The sequence below is a fragment of the Ammodytes marinus genome (genome assembly GCF_949987685.1).
Source record: "Ammodytes marinus genome assembly, chromosome: 23".
Classification (NCBI taxonomy): Eukaryota; Metazoa; Chordata; class Actinopteri; order Uranoscopiformes; family Ammodytidae; genus Ammodytes; species Ammodytes marinus.
This window is the reverse complement of record NC_137227.1, coordinates 9,570,667-9,596,944: the sequence shown is the minus strand read 5'-3', so window position 1 is coordinate 9,596,944 and position 26,278 is coordinate 9,570,667. Positions and strand designations below refer to the sequence as shown.

The 26,278-nt window shown below is 42.4% G+C and overlaps 4 protein-coding genes across 7 annotated transcripts in view; all 4 read left to right on the top strand.

Annotated features, from left to right (window-relative positions):
- Positions 1–6,366, top strand: part of mta2 (metastasis associated 1 family, member 2) — a 37,381-nt gene extending 31,015 nt beyond the window's left edge. For all 3 annotated transcript variants that reach the window (XM_080052072.1, XM_080052071.1, XM_080052070.1), the window contains 6 exons: positions 106–245; positions 672–900; positions 2,308–2,397; positions 2,486–2,604; positions 3,249–3,391; positions 3,850–6,366. In XM_080052072.1, the coding sequence (XP_079908198.1) occupies positions 106–245; positions 672–900; positions 2,308–2,397; positions 2,486–2,604; positions 3,249–3,391; positions 3,850–4,003 (875 nt within the window). In that variant the 3' untranslated portion in view covers positions 4,004–6,366. The remainder of the gene's footprint in view (positions 1–105; positions 246–671; positions 901–2,307; positions 2,398–2,485; positions 2,605–3,248; positions 3,392–3,849) is intronic.
- Positions 6,367–11,191: 4,825 nt separating this feature from the next.
- cth1 (cysteine three histidine 1) lies at positions 11,192–12,895 on the top strand (the record flags this gene model as incomplete). The annotated part of the gene is made up of 2 exons (XM_080052445.1): positions 11,192–11,200; positions 11,918–12,895. The coding sequence occupies 2 exons, from the start codon at positions 11,192–11,194 to the stop codon at positions 12,893–12,895; spliced, it is 987 nt and encodes a 328-aa protein (XP_079908571.1).
- A 1,217-nt stretch (positions 12,896–14,112) lies between these two features.
- taf6l (TAF6-like RNA polymerase II, p300/CBP-associated factor (PCAF)-associated factor) lies at positions 14,113–21,041 on the top strand. Of its 2 annotated transcripts, none has more exons than XM_080051660.1 (12): positions 14,113–14,220; positions 14,905–15,067; positions 15,518–15,604; positions 15,719–15,869; positions 15,982–16,032; positions 16,439–16,524; positions 16,685–16,759; positions 17,235–17,455; positions 18,696–18,828; positions 18,979–19,107; positions 19,406–19,902; positions 20,254–21,041. In XM_080051660.1, exons 2-12 carry the CDS (start codon positions 14,921–14,923, stop codon positions 20,594–20,596), a joined length of 1,920 nt encoding a protein of 639 aa, XP_079907786.1. In that variant the 5' UTR covers positions 14,113–14,220; positions 14,905–14,920; the 3' UTR covers positions 20,597–21,041. The 2 variants fall into 2 exon arrangements, with proteins under 2 accessions (XP_079907786.1, XP_079907785.1); XM_080051659.1 differs by having other exon boundaries at positions 16,430–16,524.
- A 183-nt stretch (positions 21,042–21,224) lies between these two features.
- On the top strand, positions 21,225–23,543 carry kcnk7 (potassium channel, subfamily K, member 7; the record flags this gene model as incomplete). The annotated part of the gene is made up of 3 exons (XM_080052444.1): positions 21,225–21,800; positions 22,312–22,710; positions 23,257–23,543. Exons 1-3 carry the CDS (start codon positions 21,461–21,463, stop codon positions 23,541–23,543), a joined length of 1,026 nt encoding a protein of 341 aa, XP_079908570.1. The 5' UTR covers positions 21,225–21,460.
- Positions 23,544–26,278: the final 2,735 nt, after the last annotated feature.

The following is a 26,278-nucleotide window of genomic DNA, read 5'->3' as shown; positions in this document are numbered from 1 at the left end:
ACCGCTACAGACTCTTCTCTAAAGAACTACCACTCATAATATAATACATGTTAGCAAATGTAGGAAATCAAACTTTGACTTCTGATTGTACTTTGACCAACCCAGCGGCACAGTCTCCTCAGTGGTATGCCTGGGGGCCTCCCAACATGCAATGCAGACTGTGCGCCTCCTGCTGGATCTACTGGAAGAAGTATGGAGGCCTGAAGACCCCCACACAGCTAGAGAGCGCTGCTAGAGCTGGCTCTGTAAGTCTCATCTCACATTTAATCCCCTGTAAACTCAGGTCCACAAATTCATCCTTACTATGTCATTTTGGGAAGATAGTTGCATGATAGTAAGCCTCTGAAAAGAGTCAGGCATATTTCTCAATCAAATATACAGATATTGTCATTTAAGTTTGATGAACTTAAACTAAATTAGGTTTAGATGATGTTCTTCTATATACCACAATAATTTGATAACAGGTTTCCTGAGGCTTTAAGGAATGTTTTTAATATTGGTTAAAAGCTGTCTAGAAATCGATATTACTATTGCAAATTTAGAATTAAGTTTTGAACAAGATTGACCTCTCAGAATCACGTGGCCCCAGGTGCCTTGGCTCCCTTGAAAGGAAATGTAAATGAAAGGTGAGTTGCATCCTCATGGTGTTCCTTCCATCCTGTCCCCTCCAGGAGTCAGGCCCCCGCGGTCACATGACCCGTCAGGAGGTGCAGGGCCTGTCGCCGTTCACCCGTAACGAGGGCCGAGCCAAGCTGCTGGCCAAGAACCGCCAGACCTTCATCCTGCAGACCACCAAGCTGACCCGCGTGGCCCGCCGCGTGTGTGAAGACATCCTGCAGCCGCGCCGCGCAGCACGGCGGCCCTACGCCTCCATCAACGCCAACGCTGTCAAGGCCGAGTGTATGTACACTACACACATCCACAACACTTTCACTAGTTACCTGAATATTTAAAAAAAAACTAGGGCTCTCAAACGATTACAATTTTTAATCAGATTAATCACAGGATTCTGTGGATTAATCACGATTAATTTTACCATTCGAAATATGCCCGAAAAATTCGAATTTTCTCTGTATATTGTTGTATGAATGGAAAGATAAATGACAGAAGGTGGATATGTACATTTAAAATTAGTATATTTATTAATTGAAAATCCAAATGATGGTTTTAATACTGAAAATAAATTTAAATCAAACTAAAATATATAAGCCTACCTACCAAACCATAATTCAATTGGTTTGTCTCTTTACTATGTCTTTGGGAAAATACAGGATAGGCTATAGAATGGCATTTATTTGGTGAATCTATAGGTTGTGCATTCTTGAATACAACTTGATTACAGTCCGCGGTGTGTGTGTGTGTGTGCGTGCGTGCGTTTGTACGCGCGACCACATCCTAGGGGACTGTTCCTGTGTGCCATGAAGCCGACGTTATGTTGATAGCCTCGTTCGACTTGTCGCCGTCTTGCTCAGACCTGCGCAACTATGACGCGCGTCTTGTTGAGCACACAACAAAAATGCTGTGCGCTCAGCAAGCCGAGCGTCATAATTGCGCAGGTCTTAGCAAGACGGCGACATCTCAAACGAAGCTGATGTCTGATCACACACACCTCTGAAAACTGCAGACGTTTTTGTCCTCGCGGGCTCTGAACAGAGCGGACAATGTTTCTCCTCCTGTTGCTCCCGACATCAACTTTCACCCGCGGCAGTTGATTTTATATACTATCTATGCCCCCGACACAGACGTGACCGTTAGCAGTTTAAAACTTTAAAACACGGCACGGGCTAACGTGCTGCTATGTTTGGCTGCGCGCTGCTACTGATCCCGGGTCAGCAGTGACTGTAGTACAGAGCCGGTGGGATGTACGGGGCGGATCATTCTGCACATGCGTTAAAAAAATTAACGCCGATAATTCCAGAAATTAATCACCCTGCGTTAACGCGTTAATTTTGACAGCCCTAAAAAAACAAATGCATTAAAGGAATATTTATTTATTTATTTAGCTTTTTGCCTCACTCTCCGGCTCAAGAAAAGGGTTGGTGAAGTTAGATTGAAGGTGGAAACAAAAAGACGTAGCTGATGAAAGTTTGTTGAATAACCAACTTCAAACTAACTTGACCGCTTCATGCACATTTCTTTTATTAAAAGTGCATGCTCATTTACAGGATTGGTTTCTGTCGTCTTTTCTTGAGCCAGAGAGTAAGGCAAAAAGCTAAAAATGTAAAATGTTGAACTATTCCTTTAAGGAAAGGAACCACTGTGGATTGGTTTGAGTGTTTGTTTGATTGTCCATGTGTGTTTCTTCAGGCATCATCAGGCTGCCAAAAGCCACAAAAACTCCTCTAAAGACCAAGGTGGTGCCTCGACAGTCATTGGCCGCCATAGTGAAGGATTTAGGTAAGAAGGCATCATGTGACACCACTTCCTGTCAGCAGCATTCTTAATGTTACATTGCTCAATGTCATGTGTTGTTTTGTCTGTGCAGCCATCTCAGCTCCTCTCAAACTGAAGGCGTCTAGAGGACCCCCGACACCCATCAACAGGAACCAGGCCAGCCAGCCACGAGTGGGCCAAAGCCTTCTGGGAAAGAGAGCCTTTGAGAGCGTCAGTATCACACATACACTCACCTCCCTTTTTGTCTCCGTTTTGGAAAATGTGTGCGTCAGCTTCTCTGCCACCTACGGTCATCCATAACACCTTTCTCTACGAAGGTCCACAGAGGCATTTACCTGCATGATTGACGAGCATAATTTCAGCACGGCTTCAGAACAACCTGTATTACCGCATAGAATCAGCTGCTGTCAACTCCACTATTAATGCTTCTATTATTTTCCCGAACTATCATCTGTGACCTACTTCAATATCTCTACTTAAACTAGTTAAAGGTGGAGAACGCTTGTTGCCAAATCATCAGTAAATATCTCTTCACGATTCCCCTACTGTCCGTACTGTGTGTGCATTGTGTGTGCCTAGCCACAGCTTTTAAACAGGCATGTTGCTAGCTACGGTGGGCCCCGGCTTTGTTTACATACCAGTTTTCAGAGCCTAGGCAGTGTATTAACACCAGATTTCTTTTGGGTAACCTTTTGCTTCTTTAAGCCTCAAAGAAACTAGAGAAAAATATTTTCCTGAATGACTCATTTGGAACTATCCTGGATTTGGTCAACACTCATTCTCTTGTTATTGTGATACTAGTCTTATCACTTGTTGTGTGTGTGGTTGATTCACTCTCTTTCATTGGTCCACAGGCTCCGAGCGCACCCTTCCCGGCCAATGGGAGGCCGTTTTCTTCAGGTATGAGGACTACCTCTCAGTCTGTCATCAAGAGGCAGAAGGTCAGCCAGGGGGAGGCTCCCAACCCTGTGGTGTTTGTGGCTACAAAGGACACCAGGTACATTTCACTCCTAGTCCTATCATTCTATTTCTTTCATCTCTATCTGCTTTCATGGGTCACTAGTCTAGTAATATGGATTTAGGGAGGGACCTACCTCCTCCTAATTTAGAGGGCGATTTTTTAAATGTAACTTCAGGACCATTCAGGAGTTGCTCCTTTTATTATCTGTTCTTAGAAACCTATCCAAAAGTTGGGAAGTCAGGTTTGCAGTCGAGAATGAAAATCTATATAACTTAATATACTTGACACATTCTTGTCTTCATTGGTTTTAACTGCGTGCATCAGTGGATAGTAAGCTGATTGAAAGGTTATTATGTTGTCCAGCTTTCATGGTGTTGTAGCTGTCACGGTATAAAGCTTTTTGAATATATAGAGAAAAGTACCATTGTTAAAACAAGTATTGGTCTACAGTTAGCCTTGTAAATGACCTTGTGGTGCTCCCTGTTCAACCACAGGGCCTTGAGGAAACACCTGACCCAGTCGGAGATGCGTCGGGCAGCCAGGAAGCCCCACCTTCTGGTGCGGATCAAGCTGGCTCCACCCCCCCGCTCCCTGCCCATGCCCCTGCTGCCCTCCAGCACCAGCGAACCCATCGTCCTGGAGGACTGAAGGGGACGGACATGTGGAGGGAGGGAGGGAGGCATCACTTAGCAGGCAGCACAGTATGCCATACCAGTAGTCTTTTCTTTACCCTCTTTTCAATGTAATTTTACTTTCGTCCTCTGTTACTTCCCAAAAGTTGTATCCAACATAAATATACACAAACAGTGACACACACACACACACACACACACACACACAGCACTTAGATGGCTGTACACTTCCCATCATGTTCAAACGCACACATCAAGAAACAAACTCACACAACACCTTGGGTTTTGTAGTATATTATTCCAGATCCTGAATCATTTTTGCTCTCCTATTTCAATGCCGCCTAATTTTTAAATGTGTAATTTAAAATCAAGATATTTCTCATCCTAAAAACAATGGTGACAAAGCACACTTTGTTTTTTTCCTCCACGTCTCTCTCTTTGTGTAAATATATGCACCATTCAAAAGTGGTGGCACCTACAGTGTGAGCAGAATAGGGGGGTGGGAAGGCAGAGATAGGGAAACTGTGGAACAGCTGTAGCAGGCCGGTGGTTTAATTCGATTTGATTTAGATTTCAATTTACACTCCTCTACTCCGTTCCAGCAAGGGAAACATGTATTTGGTAGTGAAGGAATTGCCCTGAGTCAGCGCTAACACCATGTTGAATCAATTTTCCGCCATTTTACTTTTCCCTCTGATTCTGTAACTTGTCAACTTTAAATCCTGACTTTCCCTAAAACTGTATCCCATCTCTGCTTCTTAACATCATCTGACTATGGAAGTCCCACAGTGTCAAAACTATCAAGTGAGCACAAAACAGTTGAAGTTGTGAGAAAATCGGATTCTGAGAAAGTGAAAAAGTGCACACAAACTCTGGATTTTAGTCTTCACTGAATCCTGATTTTGCTGGGGGGGTTTTTTTTCCTCTTGTTTGTGTAGACCATGGTGTAGCCTCAGCAGAATCGTTTTTTAAAATGTTCTTCTCACTTGATAGTTTTGTTTTAATAACCTTCCAATAATGTCTTAAAATTCTCACCATAGTAGTCATTTTTATAGAAACTGAAGGAGGATTGCTGTTGCAGCTAGGCCGCATTGCGTCTTTGATCTCCTGTCACTCGATTGCCACGCTTTTATAGCCACTTTTAGCCGGTTTGAAGAGAGAAGTGAGCCTAGCTTCGTTTAAACACACAGTCTGGAATCAAAAGGGGGGGAGGATCATTGCTTAAATCAACGTTGGAGTCTTTAGTGTAGGAGGCATGTTTATAGTGTTGAAGGAAAATTAGAACGATTGTGGTTACCATGGAGTTGCACGAGTTACTGTGTGACGTGCCATGATGAGAGAACACATCAGGCTTTGAGGTGCTATGTTATGAGTCTACAGAAGTCCAAAATGAAGCCATAACGTGCTGGAAAAAAGGTTGACGTCCATTGTGACTGGACACTTTTAAACCCTTAGGTAATGATGGACTTAAAGCCACAGCATTTTTGACAATGTAATGTTTGGTTGGTTGGTTGGTTATTAATGAAACTGGTGCAATTATGTTACTGGTCAGTTGATGAAAGTGTGTTAGAAAAAAAAGGAGGAAAAAATTCAGCAATATGTAAATGTGTGGAAGACAATTTGGTTAAAAAATTATGTTTTTTAAAGTTAATGTTACAAATTGTCATGCTTCTTTCTCTAAAGTATTGATTCATCCAGAACTGTTTTCACATGGCCTTAATCCTCTGTTAATGTCTGATGATGCAGAACACAAGTGATGTAATTGATTGTGATTGGGTATGGCAACATTGTGAAAAGGAATCTTCAGCTCTCTCAACCTTAGTTTGATTTTAGTTCCCCCCTGTTTGTACCATTATATGAAAAGGGTGAGGACTAACAGTAAGTTGTTAATTGGATAATTATAATTCCCGTGAATCCCCCACAGCAGCGAGGGCTTACACTGGTTTTATAAGCAAAGTTTGGTCCCAATGTGGGCTTTGTAATATTTCTCAAAAAAAAAAAAAGGAAATTGAAGTGTTTAGTTTGTAGCAAATACTAATCTGTGTAAAGAAAAAAATGTGGCAAACTGGCATATTTTAAACTTTTTTTTTTACATCTAAAGTGTGTAATTCTGCTCCAGTATTGTGGAGATGACGGCTGTAATAGGCTACTGTACATGTAAAACATTGCTCTCCTTCATAGGGTTGGGGTGGGGTGGCCATTTGAACCAGGGGTGATATTCAAAAGGCACAGGGTGTTGAGTTTTGTATGATGGAGACAAAAACATGCTACAATTGAAACCTTTTTCTCAAGTGTTTTTTTATTCCAATGTCTCTGTATCCTTTAATGTATCTTGATAAAAAAAAAGAAATAAAGATTTTTTTTTTCTTTGTGGTCAGTCATGAGCGTTTTCCTCAACTGTGTTTCTATATATCAGATTGCTTCCATATAACCTCCACTAAATTTCCACATTATGGTAAAAACATTACATAAAAGTCTGACTACAGCATATTTTAATATTTGACAAGACTGGACATAAGTTATAGAGAAATGCCTTAGAAATAAAGTTAAAAAAGTAAGGTTTAAATCTCACTGCGACTTGGCAGCTTCAAATAATATAAAACTCCTTTCTATGGGCACTGTACAATAATCATTACTCCTTCTGATGTGTTTGTATCTTTTGTTGATGTTTATGATATGGAGAAATCTATAAGGATTCCTGCTCTGGGCTTTATAATTGGAAAAAGCCCAAACAAAGGTCCGCCTCGCTTAACCCTTAGGGCCCGTTGGTCCATTTTACGGACATTTCATTTTTCTTTTTTTGGATAATTTTGGCTGTGTTCATGCATATGGCATGAAAACTGGTAAGGAAGTGTATTTTTATATGATAATGTTATTTCCAGCTCAGCTCCTACAGTAAGGCTAAAATACACTGTATACAAACAAGAGTTACATTCAGACTGCTAAGGTCCATAAAACGTCCATTAACACCCATTCAAACACCATTTTTTCAACACACTGCCATTAAAGCATAATTGATGCATTTTTTTATATCTGGGTGTCAATCTGGGCTTCTACCTTGGAATTGATAATTTTTACTACTCTCCACCATGTTACGTTATTATGACCATATTTGGCATATGGAGAAAAAACAGGCTATTTCCACTAGATAGCACTGTCACAATCCCCCCTTCCTCTCCCTTTAGCTTTAACCCTGAGGAGTGTGTGTGTGTATGTGGGTGTGTGTGCACGTGTGTGTGTGTGTGTGTGTGTGTGTGTGTGTGTGTGTGTGTGTGTGTGTATCCATGACCTATGACATTATGAGCAAAAGGCTAGTGGTTTTCAAGTGGCACTGTTTTCATTTACTCTGAATCCTCCTCCAGAGCTGGGATGTTTCCTCTGACTTTCAGTAGTGGAGAATTCAGTTGGCCCCACCAACACCCATACACAGAGATATACTCCTGCAGCCACTGGAATGGTACAGGGACCCACCTGTTACGCGTTAATGGAGGTTTCAGACACAGTGGTTGCGTTCCGAATCTCATACTCTTTCTTTTTTCTATTCTACATACTACATCCGACGATAAAAATAATCTAGTTAGGATGCAGTAGGCATACTATTGGGACATACTTTACTCTCTTATTTCATCATAACATTGCGCCTTGATCTTGCCTCTTGCTTTTATATCCGTCGCATCCCCGTTTGTTTTCATATGGAGGCTTCGTCGATGTTACGTCACTTCACGTGCGCACTGGATTGTGGGTCAGAATCGTCAGAATAGGATGCACTTTTCAACACTAACAATCTTGGCCGCATGAAGTAGGACATCCGGGTACTTCTAACCATCCTAAATCTGGCCATAAGAATCGGGACATCCTAAATCTTTTTTCTACATACTATATAGTAGAAAGTATGCGATTCGGAACGCAACCATTGTCTGTGTCAGATTCCTATTACTCGCTATCAGAATCAGACTCCATCACTGTTTCCAAAGCTTTATGTACTTCTTGTGTAAAGGCTCCCTCCATATTGCCAGGTAAGAAATAACTAGTTCCACAGTTTGCTTTGTATAAACTCTGGTTTCAATGGCAGCTGTGTAAACAGCTCAACGACTTGTTATGTGTCTCTGACGGCTGCACCTTTGATGTGATTGAAGATGGCCCATGTTTTAACTTATTTGAAGCAGTGCACTGCACATGCTTGTGTGTATGGACCTCAGGTAGGTGTGTGTCCTCTGCATTTATACAAAGTCATCTTTAGAGGGATTTTGAACCTCTGCATGAAAAACTACACATGGAACAGAGTGAATGAAAACAGTGCCACTTGAAAACCACTAGCCTTTTGCTCATAATGTCTAGGTCATGGACACACACACACACACACACACACACACACACACACACACACACACACACACACACAACTTTATTTAGCCAATGATGTCCCTGTTACACTGTTCTTGGCCCGTTCACTGTTCACTTCTGGATAATAACAAAAAGAGTGGAAAATGTGCATGGACTGCAGGTGAGGTTCTTTTCCTAACACAAAAATTCAATTTATGATTAGTACTGATGTTGGTTTAAAATTCAAGCCTAAAAAAGTTGGAACAATATCGATGTATAATATTTTTTATAGCTACCTTTTTCAAAAGTCCATTTTACGTACCTTAGCGGTATGAGTGTCAGTTTATTACACTGTACAAAAAATAATAATGCCTAAATATCTGTGTTGCTGCTCAGCATTGACATATCCCAGGCCTAATAATTCAATACAAAAAAAAATAGTTTGCATGTAGTATATTGAAAATAATAAACATTTTCAGTTTTTTCCTCCAAAATACGATGTCATCATGACCAAAACCTGGCAATTAAAGGGTTAACATCTTTTAAAATTCATGACTATTTTATATTAATAGTTAGGGCAGATGTAGGGGAAAAGAATTGGCAAAAAAAAGTTAAAAAAAGATTGTATAACATTTTTTATAGCTACCTCAATGAAATGTCCATTTTACGGACCTTAGCGGTACGAGTGTGAGTATTTGACACTGCACAAAAAATAATAATGCCTGAAAATCAGTTTTGCTGCTCATCATTGACACATCACAGGCCTAATAATTCAACACAAAAAAAATTAGTTTGCATGTAGTATATTGAAAATATTTCAGTTTTTCAGTTTTTTTCATCTAAAATACGATGGCATCATGACCAAAACCTGGCATTTAAAGGGTTAACATCTTTTAAAATTCATGAATATTTTATATTAATAGTTAGGGCAGATGTGGGGGAAAAGAATTGGCAAAAAAAAAGTAGAAAAAAATTAATGTATAATATTTTTTATAGCTACCTCAAGGAAATGTCCATTTTACGGACCTTAGCGGTACGAGTGTGAGTATTTGACACTGCACAAAAAATAATAATGCCTGAAAATCAGTTTTGCTGCTCATCATTGACACATCACAGGCCTAATAATTCAACACAAAAAAAATTAGTTTGCATGTAGTATATTGAAAATATTTCAGTTTTTCAGTTTTTTTCATCTAAAATACGATGGCATCATGACCAAAACCTGGCATTTAAAGGGTTAACATCTTTTAAAATTCATGAATATTTTATATTAATAGTTAGGGCAGATGTGGGGGAAAAGAATTGGCAAAAAAAAAGTAGAAAAAAATTAATGTATAATATTTTTTATAGCTACCTCAAGGAAATGTCCATTTTACGGACCTTAGCGGTACGAGTGTGAGTATTTGACACTGCACAAAAAATAATAATGCCTGAAAATCAGTTTTGCTGCTCATCATTGACACATCACAGGCCTAATAATTCAACACAAAAAAAATTAGTTTGCATGTAGTATATTGAAAATATTTCAGTTTTTCAGTTTTTTTCATCTAAAATACGATGGCATCATGACCAAAACCTGGCATTTAAAGGGTTAACATCTTTTAAAATTCATGAATATTTTATATTAATAGTTAGGGCAGATGTAGGGGAAAAGAATTGGCAAAAAAAAGTAGAAAAAAATTAATGTATAATATTTTTTATAGCTACCTCAAGGAAATGTCCATTTTACGGACCTTAGCGGTACAAGTGTGCCTAATATTATAACGGGCCCTAAGGGGAAACATTTGTCTGTGTTCCTATCAGACGGCTTTTAATTAGAAGGCTTGTTTTGACTACTTCCGACTGAGGTGTAAATTTCGACAAATCTGTAATTGAAGGTGAGGTCTTCACCTCTAACCGTGTATTCACACTGGAGATGTTTATTGAGGCCTTCGATAATCATCCACTGGCCGATAGCAAATTAGGCATGCGGACTGTAGGCCTACCTTATGTTATGCCTTTGAGAAATAAATGGAACTTTAAATCATTATCCTCTCTAGGCTATAAATAGGCCTAACAAAAAGCTATTAAGACCGTAGGACTGTGCCCCCATTTTAATATTTTAACTTGGACTTCTTTGTAGGCTAGGCTATTTACTCATGGTCACCCCTGGCATATTTTATGCTAGGCTATTTAATTATTATTTTCTGTTTATTTAGGCTATCGTAGCCTATAATTGTCTTATGTATCCTATGCTTTATTCCTTTTACTTGTTGGTTATCTGTAGACTAATACTTTTTACCTGGAATGTTGTTGTCTGCGTAATTAATTGTATTGTTAAGAGTTATAATAATAAAGAAAATAAATAGGCACGAGGACGATTTAAAAAAAAGCCTTCAAATGAGGTAAGGGAATAAAACAATAGGACAACATCCATGGCTGGCATACATATTGTTGTAAGTCATCATACAACCCTGTATTTAAACCAAAGTGACATCAAATAGTCGGCTAACATAGGCTACATATGACTGGAATCAGCTTCATGCAAATGAGAAATCCACGGACATTAATGTAGACTACAAAGACGCCGATGTTATCACAGCCGGCCACCGGATTGGTCCTGAGCCCCCACGTGATTGGTCGCTCGGGGAGGGACACGCTCGTGACGTAGAGTTTGAGCACACCTGATGCTCGTTTAGATTGGAAGGCGGGAGAAGGGGGACAGTTTAAAAGACAAACAGAAAGCAGAAGTTCTTTGCAGGACGTTCCATTCCAAAGCGGCAGTGTCAGGGTCCGTGCCATTCTACTAACACGCGTCACAGTCAGTCGGAAAGCCTTCTGTTCTAACACCGTCTGGAGGCTTCTTTTCTCTACCAATAATCAGTCTACTTTGTTTGCTATCATGTTTGAGGTAAGTCAGGTATGTGCTACATCCTTTCCTAAAACTGCTTACACATGCTTAGGCTACATTGTTTTTCAATTGGAACGTCTAATTTCCTGTAAGTTAAATGTTCTGACGAATAACTTAAGTTGTCTAGACTAATGCATTTTCTCTACTCTATATTTAATTTAGTAAAAGTATGAGGTTGATTGAAACAAGTTTATCTCAAAGCAACTGTTGTAGCAAATCTGGCTCTTTTTCTAAATTTATTTCATTTGAAATTTGAACACCTTACTATGCATTTATCCTACGATGTATGCATTTATCCTACGATATAGGCCTGGATGCTAAACCCAGCAACACGTTTCATTTTTCTTAAAGGAACTCTCTGAGAGTGTTACAGAAGCTGGTTAGCCAAAATGGGCCTCTGATCTTGTATAACAGACCCTCCAGTGAGTGCATTTTGGAATGTTATGGAGCATTGAGCTAAGCTAACTTCCAAAATAACTTGTGTAGTGAGGGCAACTATACAGAGCACATTAACTCATTTAGATGCTACTAGATGTAGATGGATAATGTCTTGAAATGATCACCTGAAATTTGACTACAGGAATTGGTACACTACACTCATGAGATGTCTGGAATACTCTTTAAATGTATTCTAGCTTTGCAGAAACATAGTGCTCGGCTGTCTGGTTGTTGAACCATGCTCATTCTAAATACCAAACTTTTTGTTTTGTTCTCCAGACCAGTAGCGATGACTTGTTCCTGCCTTCCTACCAAGACGAGGAGCTGGTGGACAACCTGCTGCTCAATGAGTCGTCTGATGGCGGAGGAGACGATGACTGCGGTGGTGTTGGTGGATGTGGCCTCTCCCTGGCTAAGGCCCTGCTCCCCCTGGTAGAGTCCTCTTCCCCTAGCCTGGTCCCCTGGGTCTGCTCCACTCGCTACAAGACAGAGCTGTGCACCAGCTACTCCACCACGGCCGTCTGCAAGTACGCCGAGCGCTGCCAGTTTGCCCACGGCCTCCACGAGCTCCACGTTCCCTCCCGCCACCCCAAGTACAAGACGGAGCTGTGCCGCAGCTTCCACACCACCGACTACTGCTTCTACGGCAGCCGCTGTCTGTTTGTCCACAGCGCCACTGAGCAGCGGCCCAACCTGCGCCGCCGCAGGATGGTGCCCTGTCGCACCTTCCGCTCCTTTGGCGTTTGTCCATTTGGCACCCGCTGTAACTTCATGCATGTGGAGAGCAAGGATGTCAACGACGGTTTCCAGTCACCAGACGTTTTGGTTGAAGAGGAGAGACTTTCACCTATTCCCAGCCCCGAGCTCCAGCCACCGGCCAAGGATTGGAAGCCACGTGGAGCTCTGTGCCGCACCTTCAGCTCCTTCGGTTTCTGTCTGTACGGCACGCGCTGTCGCTTCCAGCACGGCCTCCCAAACAAGATGAAAGCTGGCGATCATACCCAGGGATTAGGGTCCTTCTTCCCCCAGGCGTACCCCTGCAGTTCAGGCTTGCCCTCCCCCTTTACCAGCGACTCCTCCGCCTCGTCTCCTCCCACGTCCCCGCTCACCACCACCCCGCCGGCCCAGGCCACAGCCCACAACGCCTTCACTTTCTCCAGCCAGCACCTGAGCGACCTGCTGCTGCCGCTGGCCCTCCACCTGCAGCAGCTGGAGAGCAGCAAGGCCCAGGAGATCTGGGATAACCGGGCCCTCTAAACTGGATATGGTTTAAAAACCAGCATCGGCACTGAAAACCTTAACTCTATTAAATGTTTTTAAACCCTCTTTCCCCAGGGCACTGCATATATTTATCTAAATGTGTATATACATTTGTTTATTTAGTTTTTAAATATTGTTATTTTTTAAATTGAGGATGTTTGACTATTCAGTAGTAGATCAGGCAGCTCTCTAAAAGGCTGACAGGTGGCCTTAACACTACAGGTGGAGCTATGAGAGTAATCTCTTTATATTTTTTTTAAAACTATTGTACATACTTGAGAGGGAAATGTCTGATCCTATCATCATGAATAAACACATTTTAATCTATTCCTTGTCCTGGTTTAAGTTGTACACATCAATTCATCAAACTGTTTTTCAGCATCAGACAAGTGGGGTATGAATGTCGTGGTACTTGCACTGCCATGGGGAAACCGAAGACAGTGATAACTAGCCTCATAATAGGCCCTTAAATTAAAGGGACTATTAACGCTAAAACATGGCATGAGATTTAAGGCAATGGCGTTGTTTGAACATGGCAATGCCCCTGTGCACAATGCAATATCGCTGTAGAGGGTTTACCCAGTCTGCTGTGGAAGTGGGCTACTTTACTGGCCTGCTTACAACTATGACACCAACCCTATCAAACACCACCTGGGGTTAACTAGTCCACCAACGGTGTTCAACCACTTTTTCCTGTTTGAATTGGATTACATTTCTGGAAGCCATGTTGAACATCTGTGGTAAACAAAGAACTGACTGAATACAGAAACTCATTAATTTTGGCCTTAACATTCATTTAATGAGGTCGTGTCGGAGATTCAGGTAATTTTTTTTTTTTTTTTTTTTTTTTTTTGTCAAATCCAAAACAAACTTATTGAACCCCATTCAGTTAAAACTGGGGTGGAGGATTTGGGGAGAAAATGGCAGCTGGGATAGAGATTCTAATCCAAATACCTCAAGCGCTCCACTTCTCTTTGGTCCCTCCCTGACAGGCTTTACACACCAACGTGCCAAAGTGAATGGATAGTCCCAACAGCCAATAAGAACAGAGAATCGGAGCCTCGCTCTGATTGGTCAAAGTGTACAGCTCATGTTAACTTTGACCAATCAGAAATCACATACCCCAGCTTTAACTTTGGAATTTGACTCGCGTAGGTCTGGTAAACAGTGCGACATTTATTGTGAAAGGTTTTACGGAAGTCGTCTTGTTCGTGCCTGCTAACTTGACACTGTAAACAGAGCGCTTGTGTAGAGAAATGATCTACGAGGATGTAAACTTTACCTCAGACTAACTTTAATCAACCTTCAGCCGTTCTAAGCAGGTACAGTAAAGCCCAGTTATATTGCTTAAGCGTTGCATTTGGCTGCCGTTTGTTTTTAGCATCTAATTCAATTGCAGCTAGCTAGAACCGGTAACATAATAGCTCAGGCTATTAACGTTATTCGGTTGCTTCACACCCCACTTTGCTTTACCAAAATAATACGTTAACCGGCGTTTATACATCATATGATTGTAAGGTAGTGGTCTATGCGTCACAACAGCGGAACTATAATAGTTTCAACTCTTTTAATTACTTTTAAATGTCCTGTTCCAGTTGATAGACGGGACCCGGATTACATTTTGTTAGCATGCGAGACCGCGCTTGCCGACACGTCCAGAAACAACTGTCAACCAAGTCCCATTGGAACGTGTAGGAATTGAACAATTCTTGGTACGCTGCCACGAATTCATAACAGATGGACGAGAAGTCAAGTGCTGCAACGAATCTTGTGGGGTGTTTCGTATATTCGGGTTATTGCTGATCCACCAAGCACATCTCTTTTTGAATTAAATCCTCCAAATGTTAGTAAAACGCCAGCTGTAGAATTGTTTTTGTGCTGTAAGGATCGTCGTCCTCTCCACGTTGTGTTATTGTCTGTGAATAATTATGCAAACGGCTTTATTATGAACAGCCACTGGTAGTACGTTTTGACTTTTGACATAAGTTGCTGCTTTTCATTGCCAGTGTGGTCGCCGTGAGCATGGCGGACCGGGAGGAGCGCCGCTTCGCCGAGGTTTCCCGGGACTCCGTCAAACTCATGGCCGACAGTGCAGGTGTGGAGCTGGGCGACGATGTGGCCGCCCTCCTGGCCGAGGACGTGTGTTACCGGCTCAGGGAGGCAACGCAGGTCAGTGCTGCCTGGGTGAATGGATGGATGGCTAACACAATAAACTGGTCCTCCACCCAAAAATCGATATTTTGAATAGCCTATATAAAATGTTGCAACACAAAAGACCAGTCACATTTTGTTTGTTGATAATTTTAAAGTGTATATATTACTTTATGTACACATAGGAACTATTGCAACAATCACTAACATTAAAGTCAGCGATTCTGGAGAATGCTTGCTGACAATATAATTCATTTTTCAAAATCAGTGAATATCTCCTCACAATCCGCTACCTGTGTACTGTGTGAGGTGAAAAAAATCCACTGTTATTACACACAGCATATGCTCTGTAAACAAAGGGGGCCCACTATAGCTAGTAGTATTTCTAAATGGAATATGTAATATATATATATACTGTAAGTGTGGACATGGAGTGTTGATGGTGCGCTGTCTTGGGGCCCCAAACAGAGCAGCTCTCAGTTCATGAGACATGCCAAGAGGAAGAAACTGACGGTGGAGGACTTTAACAGAGCTTTACGCTGGAGCAACGTAGAGGTGAGAATCAGTGATTTGTTCCCGTCAATGTGAGTCTCTTCCTGTCAGTTTGATATGATATGAACGTGCTGCAGTAGTCACTGTGTGTGTGTGTGTGTGTGTGTGTGTGTTCAGGCCATCTGTGGCTACGGTGCACAGGACGCTCTACCTTTCCGCTCAGTGAAAGAAGGAGAGCTTTTCTTCGTGGAGGATCGGGACATTAACCTGGTGGAGTTGGCTCTAGCCACCAACATTCCAAAGGGCTGTGCTGAGACCATGGTGCGAGGTATGACCCACTGCAGCGACTGATAGAAGAGTCCTCAATGCTGGAAGTGTATGAAATCAGGAGGAGGTGTCTTTTTATGAATAGTTTTTCTATTTGCTTTCTCTCCTGTCAGTGAACGTGTCTTACCTGGATGGGAAAGGCAACCTGGAGCCTCAGGGGACGGGTAAGATTCGGACACAAAATTTAAAAAAAAATATGAATTGGGAAGCCAATGTCTTATAGCCTATCAAATATTTAATAAGATAAATATGAGCAGTTATTAGTTCTTTTAGAATAAGAGCTATGAACTTTTGCAGAGTGAGCAGAATGATCCAGGAACGTGCAAAAGTTTAGTTTCTGAACATAATGTATGTTTGAATGTACCACATTGTTTATTATTTACGTGAATAGGTAGTAAATGTGTATGCAAAACCATCCGTAACCTCATCAAAATCAAGGCAGTTGGTAAAGTCAGGAAGAAAAACAACTCATCGTGGCCTCCTCATAACCCTGAAGTACTTTGATTGTACCCAAATGATATAGCTATATGTTTAAATGTATAAATGCATGACTTTTGACAGTTCCCACAGCAGTGCAGTCTCTGTCCGACGACCTGTTCAAGTACTACCAGCAGATCACACGGGCCATCCTGGGAGACGACCCCCACCTCATGAAGGTAAGCTGCTGCTGGACACAGGCACAGGGCAGGTGTGTGTCTCAAGTGTGTCTGTGTGTGTCTGTGTGTGTCTATGTCTGTGTCTCAGTGTGTGTGTGTGTGTGGGGCTAAACAATGTGTTTATGTTGTGATTTTAATATTTTTCCTCCGTGTGTTTCAGGTGGCTCTGCTGGACCTCCAGTCCAACTCCAAGATCGCTGCCCTCCTGCCATACTTTGTTTATGTCATCAGTGGGGTACGTTCATATGATGACATATTGTGCATACTTAACTATTTAAAGGAGTCAGCAATTCTGGAGAACTTTTTGTCAAAATCAATGAACATCGCCTCACAATCCCCTACTAGTTCGAACAGTGTGCACCGAAAAACTGGTGTTAATACAAAGCCTAGACTTTGTCAACAGGTATGTAAACAAAGGGGGGCTAATAGCTAGCTAGCAACATGCCTGCATTCTCTGGGATCGCTGACTCCATCTTTTAACTCTTAAAATAAATCTAAAATCCCCCCAAAATTTCGGCTGAACAAAGTGCCTATTCATTCCTTTTTTTAGATGTAAAATTAATAATGCTTTCAACATTTTCCTATACCGATAACATGTCTTAAATATCAGATTGTATCTTCATAAAACTGAACTTGGTGATCTGTAAAAGGAAAAAAATAGCTCTCCCCTCTTTATCCAAGTGTCGATTGTGATTGTGTGTTGTGTGCAGGTGAAGTCAGTGAGCCATGACTTGGAGCAGCTGAACAGGCTCCTGCACATGGTGAAGAGCCTGGTGCAGAACCCCTACCTGTACCTGGGCTCCTATGTGCGCAGTCTGGTCTCCAGTGTCATGTACTGCATCCTGGAGCCTCTGGCCGCCTCCATCAACCCCCTTAACGACCACTGGACCCTCAGGGACTACGCAGCCCTGCTACTGAGCCACATCTTCTGGTACGCAGGTATCACTGACTGCAACTTACACACACTTTGTTGATTGGAGTTCAAATGATATGGGATTACATTAGCACATTATTTCCATGCGCGTGCCAGCAGGGTTCATTATATGCCTAATACAGTATCTCACAAAAGTGAGTACACCCCTCACATTTCTTCAAATAATTCATTATATCTTTCCATGGGACAACACTGGAGAAATTACACTTTGATACAATGTAAAGTTGTCAGTGTACAGCTTATATAACAGTGTAAATTTACTGTCCCCTCAAAATAACTCGACACACAGCCATTAATGTATAAACTTCTGGCAACAAAAGTGAGTACACCCCTAAGTGAATTTGTCCAAATTGGGCCCAAAGTTTCAATATTTTGTGTGGCCACCACTATTTACCAGCACTGCCTTAACCCTCTTGGGCATGGAGTTTACCAGAGCTTCACGTTTTGCCACTGGAATCCTCCTCTATGGAGGAGCGCAAGGTCTCTAATATCCACCAGCTCCTTGATGTCGTCATGAATGAGTGGAAGAGGATTCCAGTGGCAACCTGTGAAGCTCTGGTGAACTCCATGTTGGTTAAGGCAGTGCTGGAAAATAATGGTGGCAACACAAAATATTGACAAGTTTGGGCCCAATTTGGACATTTTCACTTATGGGTGTACTCACTTTTGTTGCCAGCACTTTAGACATTAATGGCTGTGTGTCAAGTTATTTTGAGGGGACAGTACATTTACACCGTTATACAAGCTGTACACTGACTACTTAACATTGTATCAAAGTGTCATTTCTTCAGTGTTGTCCCATGAAAAGATATAATGACATTTTTGAAGAAATGTGAGGGATGTACTCACTTTTGTGAGATACTGTATGAAACTGCAATGAGTATCATATTTAAGATGCTGAAAATTGAACATCTGACATATTATCACCCTTTAAATGTATAAAAGCAAACATACCAGTCAATCATTTAAAGGTGAAGTCAGCGATTCTGGAGGATGCTTTGTATTACTGTAACAACCGATTTTAAGCGTACACAGTACGGAAGGGTAGCGGACCGTGAGGAGAAGCCCACTGACTAGTTATTAGCAAGTTTCCACCATATTGTCTTTTATTACATTAAAAAAAGGAAAAATTATGAGGTTATTGGCAGTTATTACTTTATCAGCCATAATTAAATGATTGGCTGCTACAATTTTTTTTTCAAACTGTTGTTTCTTCTCATTGTTTTGTCTTCTCTAGGACTCATGGGGATCTGGTGAGTGGGCTCTACCATCAGATCCTGCTGTCTCTTCAGAAGGTTCTGTCAGATCCAGTCAGACCGCTCTGCTCCCACTATGGAGCTGTGGTGGGGCTCCATGCTCTGGGATGGAAGGTACTTTCACTACAGTTATGTGTTTCTACATTCTTGGCCATCTGTTACATGTTTCCTACTTGTCTGAATACTATCCTCCTCTCACAGCTCCTTAGTAATCTGTATGAGAATAACCTCTGCATTAAGCCTTGTGTGTGTTTGTGTTGGCAGGCTGTTGAGAGAGTGCTCTTCCCACACCTCCCGGCCTACTGGGCCAACCTGCAGGCTGTGTTGGATGACTATTCTGTTTCCAACGCCCAGGTCAAAGCAGATGGCCATAAGGTCTATGGAGCCATCCTGGTCAGTACTACAGAGACTAGAGTCCTTTCATACCGTGATCAACTACAAGATTCCTATTTGTATTGTATGTTTGGGGGGCAAATCCTGATCCGTAGTCATTGTTTTGCATTGACAAACATTGTTAACTTCTTCCTACTTGTCTCCTACACATCTGAATTTATCATTGTATGTATAATTTTTGTATCTTGTTTGAACAAAGAAAGCAAACTAGAAGCAGACTATCAGATGTGAAGTCCACTCTTAACCACTGTCTCTTGCACACATACATTGTCAGTAAGTTCCCCTGTGTGTCCTGCAGGTGGCAGTGGAGCGCCTGCTGAAGATGAAGGCCTTGTCTTTGTCCCAGCCGGCAGAGGGAGGCTCTGGGGCCCAGCCGGGCTCCGTGGCTGGTGCTATGGGTTATAGGGTGAGCTCCCCGGGCCTCAGCCCCCCTCCAGAGCCCCTGTCGGAGGCCGCGCTGGGCATCGCCAGCCACCTCCAGGCAGGCGGGCCCGGCTGTCCCTGGGAGGAGAGCGCGCCGGTCCCTTTGCCCGCCATGTACAGCGAGCTCTACTCCTTCTTTGGAGACAGTCTGGCCGTCCGGTTCAGCACAGGGCCCGGGTTTGGCAGCTACCCGCCCTGCGCCCCCTCACAGCTGGGAGACTCCAGGAAGGAACCCCCCGGCCCTGCCTCCAACCCAGACAACGCCCGGAAGATGCCTCAGCTCACCGCCAATCTCAACATCAGTCCCAGGAGGGATGGAAGTCCTCGCACAGACCCTCCACCACCCAGCCTGGCAGCTACTGGACCAGGAAGGTAAAGACTAGGGCCTGGTGTCCTGGCAAGGACTTTACGATACGGACAAATTGTCAAAAAAATGTAATTAAAAACTTTTATCTAAATGTAACCCCTGGCAATTCAAGGTAACAAACCATTCTGCAACATATGCAGGAGTGGAGTTTTTAGTTCAAAACCCATTTTAAAACTTGAATTACTTTTCTTAAAAATATAGATGTTTGGAGCTGATGATTTGATACAGATATCACAAAATAATATTTAATATATATTGCCATCAACATTTTTTCAGCGCAGACACTAAATCGCTTTTCAAAACTAGTGTGGTTCCTATCCATTGTACAGTATTTTTTCTTCTCTTTTATCCTTCAGATCCCTGGCTCGCTCCTCTTCCTCCTCCTCTGTGCAGCGCTCCAGGTCTTCTTCGTCTCGTCCGGGGCAGAGAGCACCAGGTCTGTCCAGGGACGTTTTCCCCAAAGCTCGCTTCACCTCTCCCCAGGCCGGACCTCCAGCCTTCACCTTCCTCATCGGCGGGCGGCAGATGGGGCGCCGGTGCCAAGGCCGCCGCCCCTTCCAGACCACGTTTGTCCCGACCGTACCCGTCTCTACCGTCCCACCGCGCGCCTACGCCCACAAACTGCCAGTCATCGGCAGGGTGGGCAAACCTGTGCGCCGCTGGTCATGTTCCCACTACTCACTGCATCTGCCTCTCTAGAGGTTCGGACTGCATCACTGGGTTTGACTTTTTCATAGTTGAAAAATTGCAATGATTCTGTTCTATTATTTAAATGGAGAACAACATTTGGACTGTAAAATTCACAGAGACAATACAATACAGTGGTATCATCAAAACAGACACTGGTGGACAATGAAAGCAGCACACTGACTGCACTGAATTTCATTTGATTTGTTTTTCATTTTTCTACAAAAAACCCTTTAAAACCTATTGTAAAGATGTCCTAATGACATAAAAAAAAATCAGCACTTGTGAGAGTTAATTTGAATTGACGCTGGTGTACACGACACAATACATGCAGTTTTGACAAACTTTGTTAATTTTTTTTTCTCTGTATGCACTGCTCATACGAATGCATCACTTTGTAACAATAACTAGGCCTGGAGCTTAAAATACAATACCTAACCGCATCAATCAACAGTTATAAGACCATTAATAATTATGTAAAAATGTATCAACCATAAACACAATAAATTAGTATAGAATAGGTTAAAAGAAGTTACAAATGTGTTAGTCTATGGCCAGGATAATTGGTCTATCAACCAAGGGGTCCCTGGGCTGCTTAAATGCATGAGTGAGTCCAAAATGACATGGTGAGGTAGTTTTTTTTTTAAATATTTTGATAGTAGTTTTTAAGCCTTTTTAGTTGATCTTCTAGTCCCCAAAATGCCTGACTGGCCCCGTATACTTCTGATTCGTTTTTCAACTCACAAAGAGAATGGATCACTGTGTCCGTGACCCGCCCGCTGCACCTTTCTAAATATTTAAAAAGCCTTACTAGCTTTTCGGTATATCTGGTTGCAGTCTGTAGAGTAGCCTCACAACAGCAGTCACAACAAAAACATGGCCCAGCTCGTGTGTTCTTCACTGGGGCAGTTCTTGAGGGTGAATGCCTTTGCCTGGCTGGTTCTCTGCTACGTGCTGTTGGTCGTGTTGGGGGGCTTGGTGTTCAATGCTGTGGAGAAGCCCATGGAGAGGCAGCTGAGAGCGGAGGTGGAGGAGATGCGGCGCTCCTTCCTCCGGTCCAACCCGTGTGTACAGGAGAGCGGACTGAGAGAGCTGCTGGGGAAAGCCCTCTCCGCTCACCACCGCAACGTAGCTGTTCTCAAGGCAAACGCTGAGGAGAGACGCTACGATTTCACCTCATCGCTCTACTTTGTCATTGTCACCCTCACTACCATGGGTAAGATTTTAAGTTTGATATAGGGGGGAGCACATAGTCAGGTCACTATTTTTGATGGCAAATCCTCTAATTAGTGAACCAGGTGTTCTGCTACTTTATACTTGTACTTCATAATTATTCAGAGAGAAGTATTGTTCCTTTAACTCATCTTACAACAATCACTATTGACATTGTAGAACTCTCATTTTACATATAAAATATAGCATAGCATGAAACGAAAAATGAGCCTCACCTCAGCCAGCAAAATGAAATGCTTTAGTATTAGTTCCATTTTGTCTGAGTAAAAGGAACAACTTTTAATAATTCTAACTTTTACTTTCAATACTTTTTATAAATCTGGTCTGACTCTTGTCCTTTTCACATTTTAATATGTATATTTCCAAGCTTCAAAAGAATAAATCGTTTAATTATAGGGTTGTCGGCTCCAAAGTTTTTAGTGTTAAATTGCCAAACTGTTCTATGTATTTGTCAACCCCCCCCCAGTCCCTATAAACCTCCTCTTCTCCCCTAGGTTCGGACTCTTACACCCCCAAGTCAGACCAGTCCAAACTCTTCTGTGTGTTCTACTGCTGCCTGGGGATCCCCCTCACCTTGTCCCTGCTCACCATCCTCTCCAAGGCTCTCCTCCCTGTGCTCACCCACTCTTCCCTCCAGCAGCTCCACACTGCCTGGGGCCTGTCTTACCCCCGGGCCTCTCTGCTCCATGCTGGCCTCCTCTCTCTGGCTGTCCTCTGCCTGCTCTTCCTCCTCCCTGCCCTGCTGCTGTGTGCCCTGGTGGAGCCCTCCTGGAGCTTCCTGGACGCTCTGTTCTTCTGCTTGGTGGTCCTCAGCACCGTGGGCCAGGGGGAGAACTCTCTGGGGAGAAGCTGGGGCCCCAGAGCCAGGGAGACTGCCGAGCTCCTCACCACGTGTAAGTATAGCAGGATGCTTAATAATAATAATAAGAATAAGAATAATAAGAATACATCAGATTTATAAAGCGCTTTTCAAAATGCTCAAAGAAGCTTTTAGCATTATGCTTGGGTCATGAGGGTGTGCAAATGGTTTCATTATAATACAAGTGCTCTGTTAAAGTTGGAGTCAGCGATTCTTGTTGTCAATTCACTATTTTTTTTTTGGCAAAATCAGTGGAAAATCACTCCTCACAATATGTTACTTCCTATGTACTGTGTGCTGAAGAAAACCTGGTGTTAATACACAGCCTAGGCTCTGTAAACAGGCATGTTCCTAGCTACGGTGTACCCCTTGTTAACATAACTGTTTACAGAGCCTATGGCCTTGTATTAACACAGGATTTCCTTTCACTGCACACAGTACGTAGCGATCGCAGGGGGACATTTTCTGATTTTGACAGCAAGCTTTTCCTCAGTATCACTGACTCCACCTTTTTAATTGGACCCTTACATGCATAGAGACAGACGAGACTGGACATTCATTTAAAAACATCTCTCCACAGGTTACCTGTTGGTGGGCCTGGTGGTGATTCTTACCTTGAGGGACACTGTGTTGCAGCTTCCCCAGGTGAGTGCTCTGACGAGGCTCCTCTCTGGTCCGCAGTATGCAGAGCTGGAGGGCAGCCATTTTGATGAACTGACACTGAGTGAGGACGGCTGGGAAGAAGAACCACATTACTCCCAGTCCATATGTACTGTCTCCTCCACTCCATTACAGCTGTTAAGCCTGGGTACAGACCAGAATGCTGTCGCACAGATCCACAAAACATCAACTGCTAACACCAGCTGATCATCAACTGGACACCAAACTGTCCATAACACCCTCAGCTTCAGTCTATGTACAGTATGTATTGTATATTATACATTTATTTTTTTCTTTATGTACTAGCTTGACTCATTATTGTCTACTATATGGAGTACTGCTGATTTATTTATGTTTAAAGTATTTTCAATAAAGTTAATTGAAAAACACTTCTGACTTACAACTCTATTCAAATACTCAGGTTGCATTCCGAATCGCATACTCTTTCTTTTTTCTATTCTACATACTACATCCGACGATAAAAAGAATCTAGTTAGGATGCAGTCGGCATACTATTGGGACATACTTTACTCTCTTATTTCATCATAACATTGCGCCTTGATCTTGCCTCTTGGTTTTATATCCGGCGCATCCCCGTTTGTTTTCATATGGAGGCTTCGTCGATGTGACGTCACTTCACGTGCGCACTGGATTGTGGGTCAGAATCGCCCAAATAGGATGCAGTTTTCAACACTAACAATCTTGGCCGCATGAAGTAGGACATCCGGGTACTAACCATCCTAAATCTGGCCACAAGAAATCTTTTTTCTACATACTATATAGTAGAAAGTATGCGATTCGGAACGCAACCTCAGTGTACTCCACTGCAGTCCAAAAGTGATCTAATTCAATGAAGTCAAGTCGGTTTTTTTTTACACTGGGGGGCAGCAGAGCAACCTGAACACATAATTTAGAAGTAATGGTAGCCAGGCAAAGCACTGACAGTTTGCCAAATTGTCACTTTTTCAGCTGTCTCTTTAGTGTTATATTTAAAAAGGCCTTTAAATGTTTAGCAGGTACAAGACTAACCACAAGGGGTCACAGCCAATTTACTAATGTACAGATGTGGTGCAGTTCTGTAGTAAGAAGACTGACCAATTTAGATACAAGTGTGTGATTGGTCTCGGCACATACTAAGCCTCACTCTGTTTGTACAACCTTTCAAACAACTCAATGACACACTGCATGAAGGGCTCAAGAAACAATACTGTAGCTCTCAGGCAATCAGACAGAATGCTAACAAACCAGCAGGTTGGCCAAATTTACTTGAAAGAGAAAATGATGAGCCAAATTATCTGTAGATTACACACCCATCTCCCACACACGCACACGCACACGCACACGCACACGCACACGCGCACACGCACGCACACACACACACACACACCTTTTGCAATAAGGGATCATCAAGAACATTTCATGTGTGGTCATTTTCTAAAATGGTTCAAATAATCCGGATTACCTCGTCTGCTTGTCTTGCCCCATTACACATAATTGTAGAAAATGGTGGGTATTTCAGAAAATGACACTGTACTGGTGAATACAGTGTTATCTTATCTGATTATGTAATAATGCAGAAAGAAAGGGTTAAAACGGATGCAAGCAGAACCAGATAGATTTTCTGTTTTTTATTCCATACATTCTACTTTATTGTCAAAATCCAACGTTGAGAGTATGCTGGAAGATTCGGATGATTTATGCTAGAAGTAAGAGTTGACCATGGACAGAAAATGAACGGCATTACTTAAGCTATTGAAAAGGACACAGTAAAACAAGTTGACATATTAAAATGATTTCTGTTGGGGCGCCTTTAGCTCAGTTGGTAGGGCGTCCCCCCCATGGGCCTCGGCCAGCAGCGGACCCGGGTTCGATTCCAGCCCACGTCGTTCTCTGCATGTCACTCCCCTCTCTGCCCCATTTCAACTCTGTCTCTACACTATCAATAAAAATAAAAAATAAAATTAAAATTAAAAATGATTTCTGTTCATTGACATCCCTCACTCAATGCGTTTACATTTGGAGTGAGTGATGGCGTCTAACTGAAGGTGCTGCCGACTATAACAGAAGCCTGCTGTGTGTTCTCCTACTATGGCTGTGTTTGTACAAGGCACAGAGGACTATGGGAGGGAGCCACCACCAATCTCAGCTAGTGCCTGGCACTGCCACCACTTCTTCTTGCCCCTCCCTAGTGACACACACACGCACACACACGCACGCACGCACGCACGCACGCACACACACACACACACACACACACACTCACACTCTCTTGCCTTTCCTAATGCATGAGGTTATCCATCTACAAGTATAGAGCGCACAGCAGACTTCATATTCCCATTCATCCAGAAAGCTACCAATACTCCTACGTTGGAGTATCATTACCCATCCCCAAGGTTTCTGAGGTTAGCCATTTAGTTTAAGTAGCACAGTTCCTCTAAGTTACATGAAAGTGTCGCAAAGTAGCAGTGAATAATTAACCTCCCATTTGCAATACAATTTTTAAAAAATCCTTTGGAAAAGTATTCTTATGTCTTTTCTGCAGTAAAGGAGATAGGTCAAGGATTTGTTTTTAGTTTAGCTGAGATTGGATTGGAAGTAAGGGAAATTGAATGAAGTGTATGTATTCACTTTTGATGAGCTAAGCTAACTGTTAGCCTGCTTCCACTATTCATGTCAGTTACATGTCAATGCTGGAAAAATGTGAAGTAAACCTGACAAACTAGCTTAGCCAGGGTTAAGGTTTTTATGAAAACAAATACACTTTTTAAGTTGTTCTAGTCAGAAAGCAGGGAATTTTGGGATATATTTTTTATTGTAGGGTTGTGTTTTCAGCTGTGTCACTGTTGAGTGCCTTCATTGTCCTGCGCAAGTCAGCGGACACATGAGTGTGCCTCAGAGCTGCTGGTCAAAACCAGTGTCAAATACCAGGGCCAACTGTCCCA

What these genes read in the sequence shown, in the direction of transcription:
- taf6l (XM_080051659.1), top strand. Translation starts at nt 14,921, where the DNA reads ATGGCGGACCGGGAGGAGCGCCGCTTCGCCGAGGTTTCCCGGGACTCC. An exon ending in ACGACCCCCACCTCATGAAG is followed by an intron (nt 16,525 to 16,684) that starts GTAAGCTGCTGC and finishes CGTGTGTTTCAG; the next exon opens with GTGGCTCTGCTGGACCTCCA. An exon ending in CTACTGAGCCACATCTTCTG is followed by an intron (nt 17,456 to 18,695) that starts GTACGCAGGTAT and finishes TGTCTTCTCTAG; the next exon opens with GACTCATGGGGATCTGGTGA.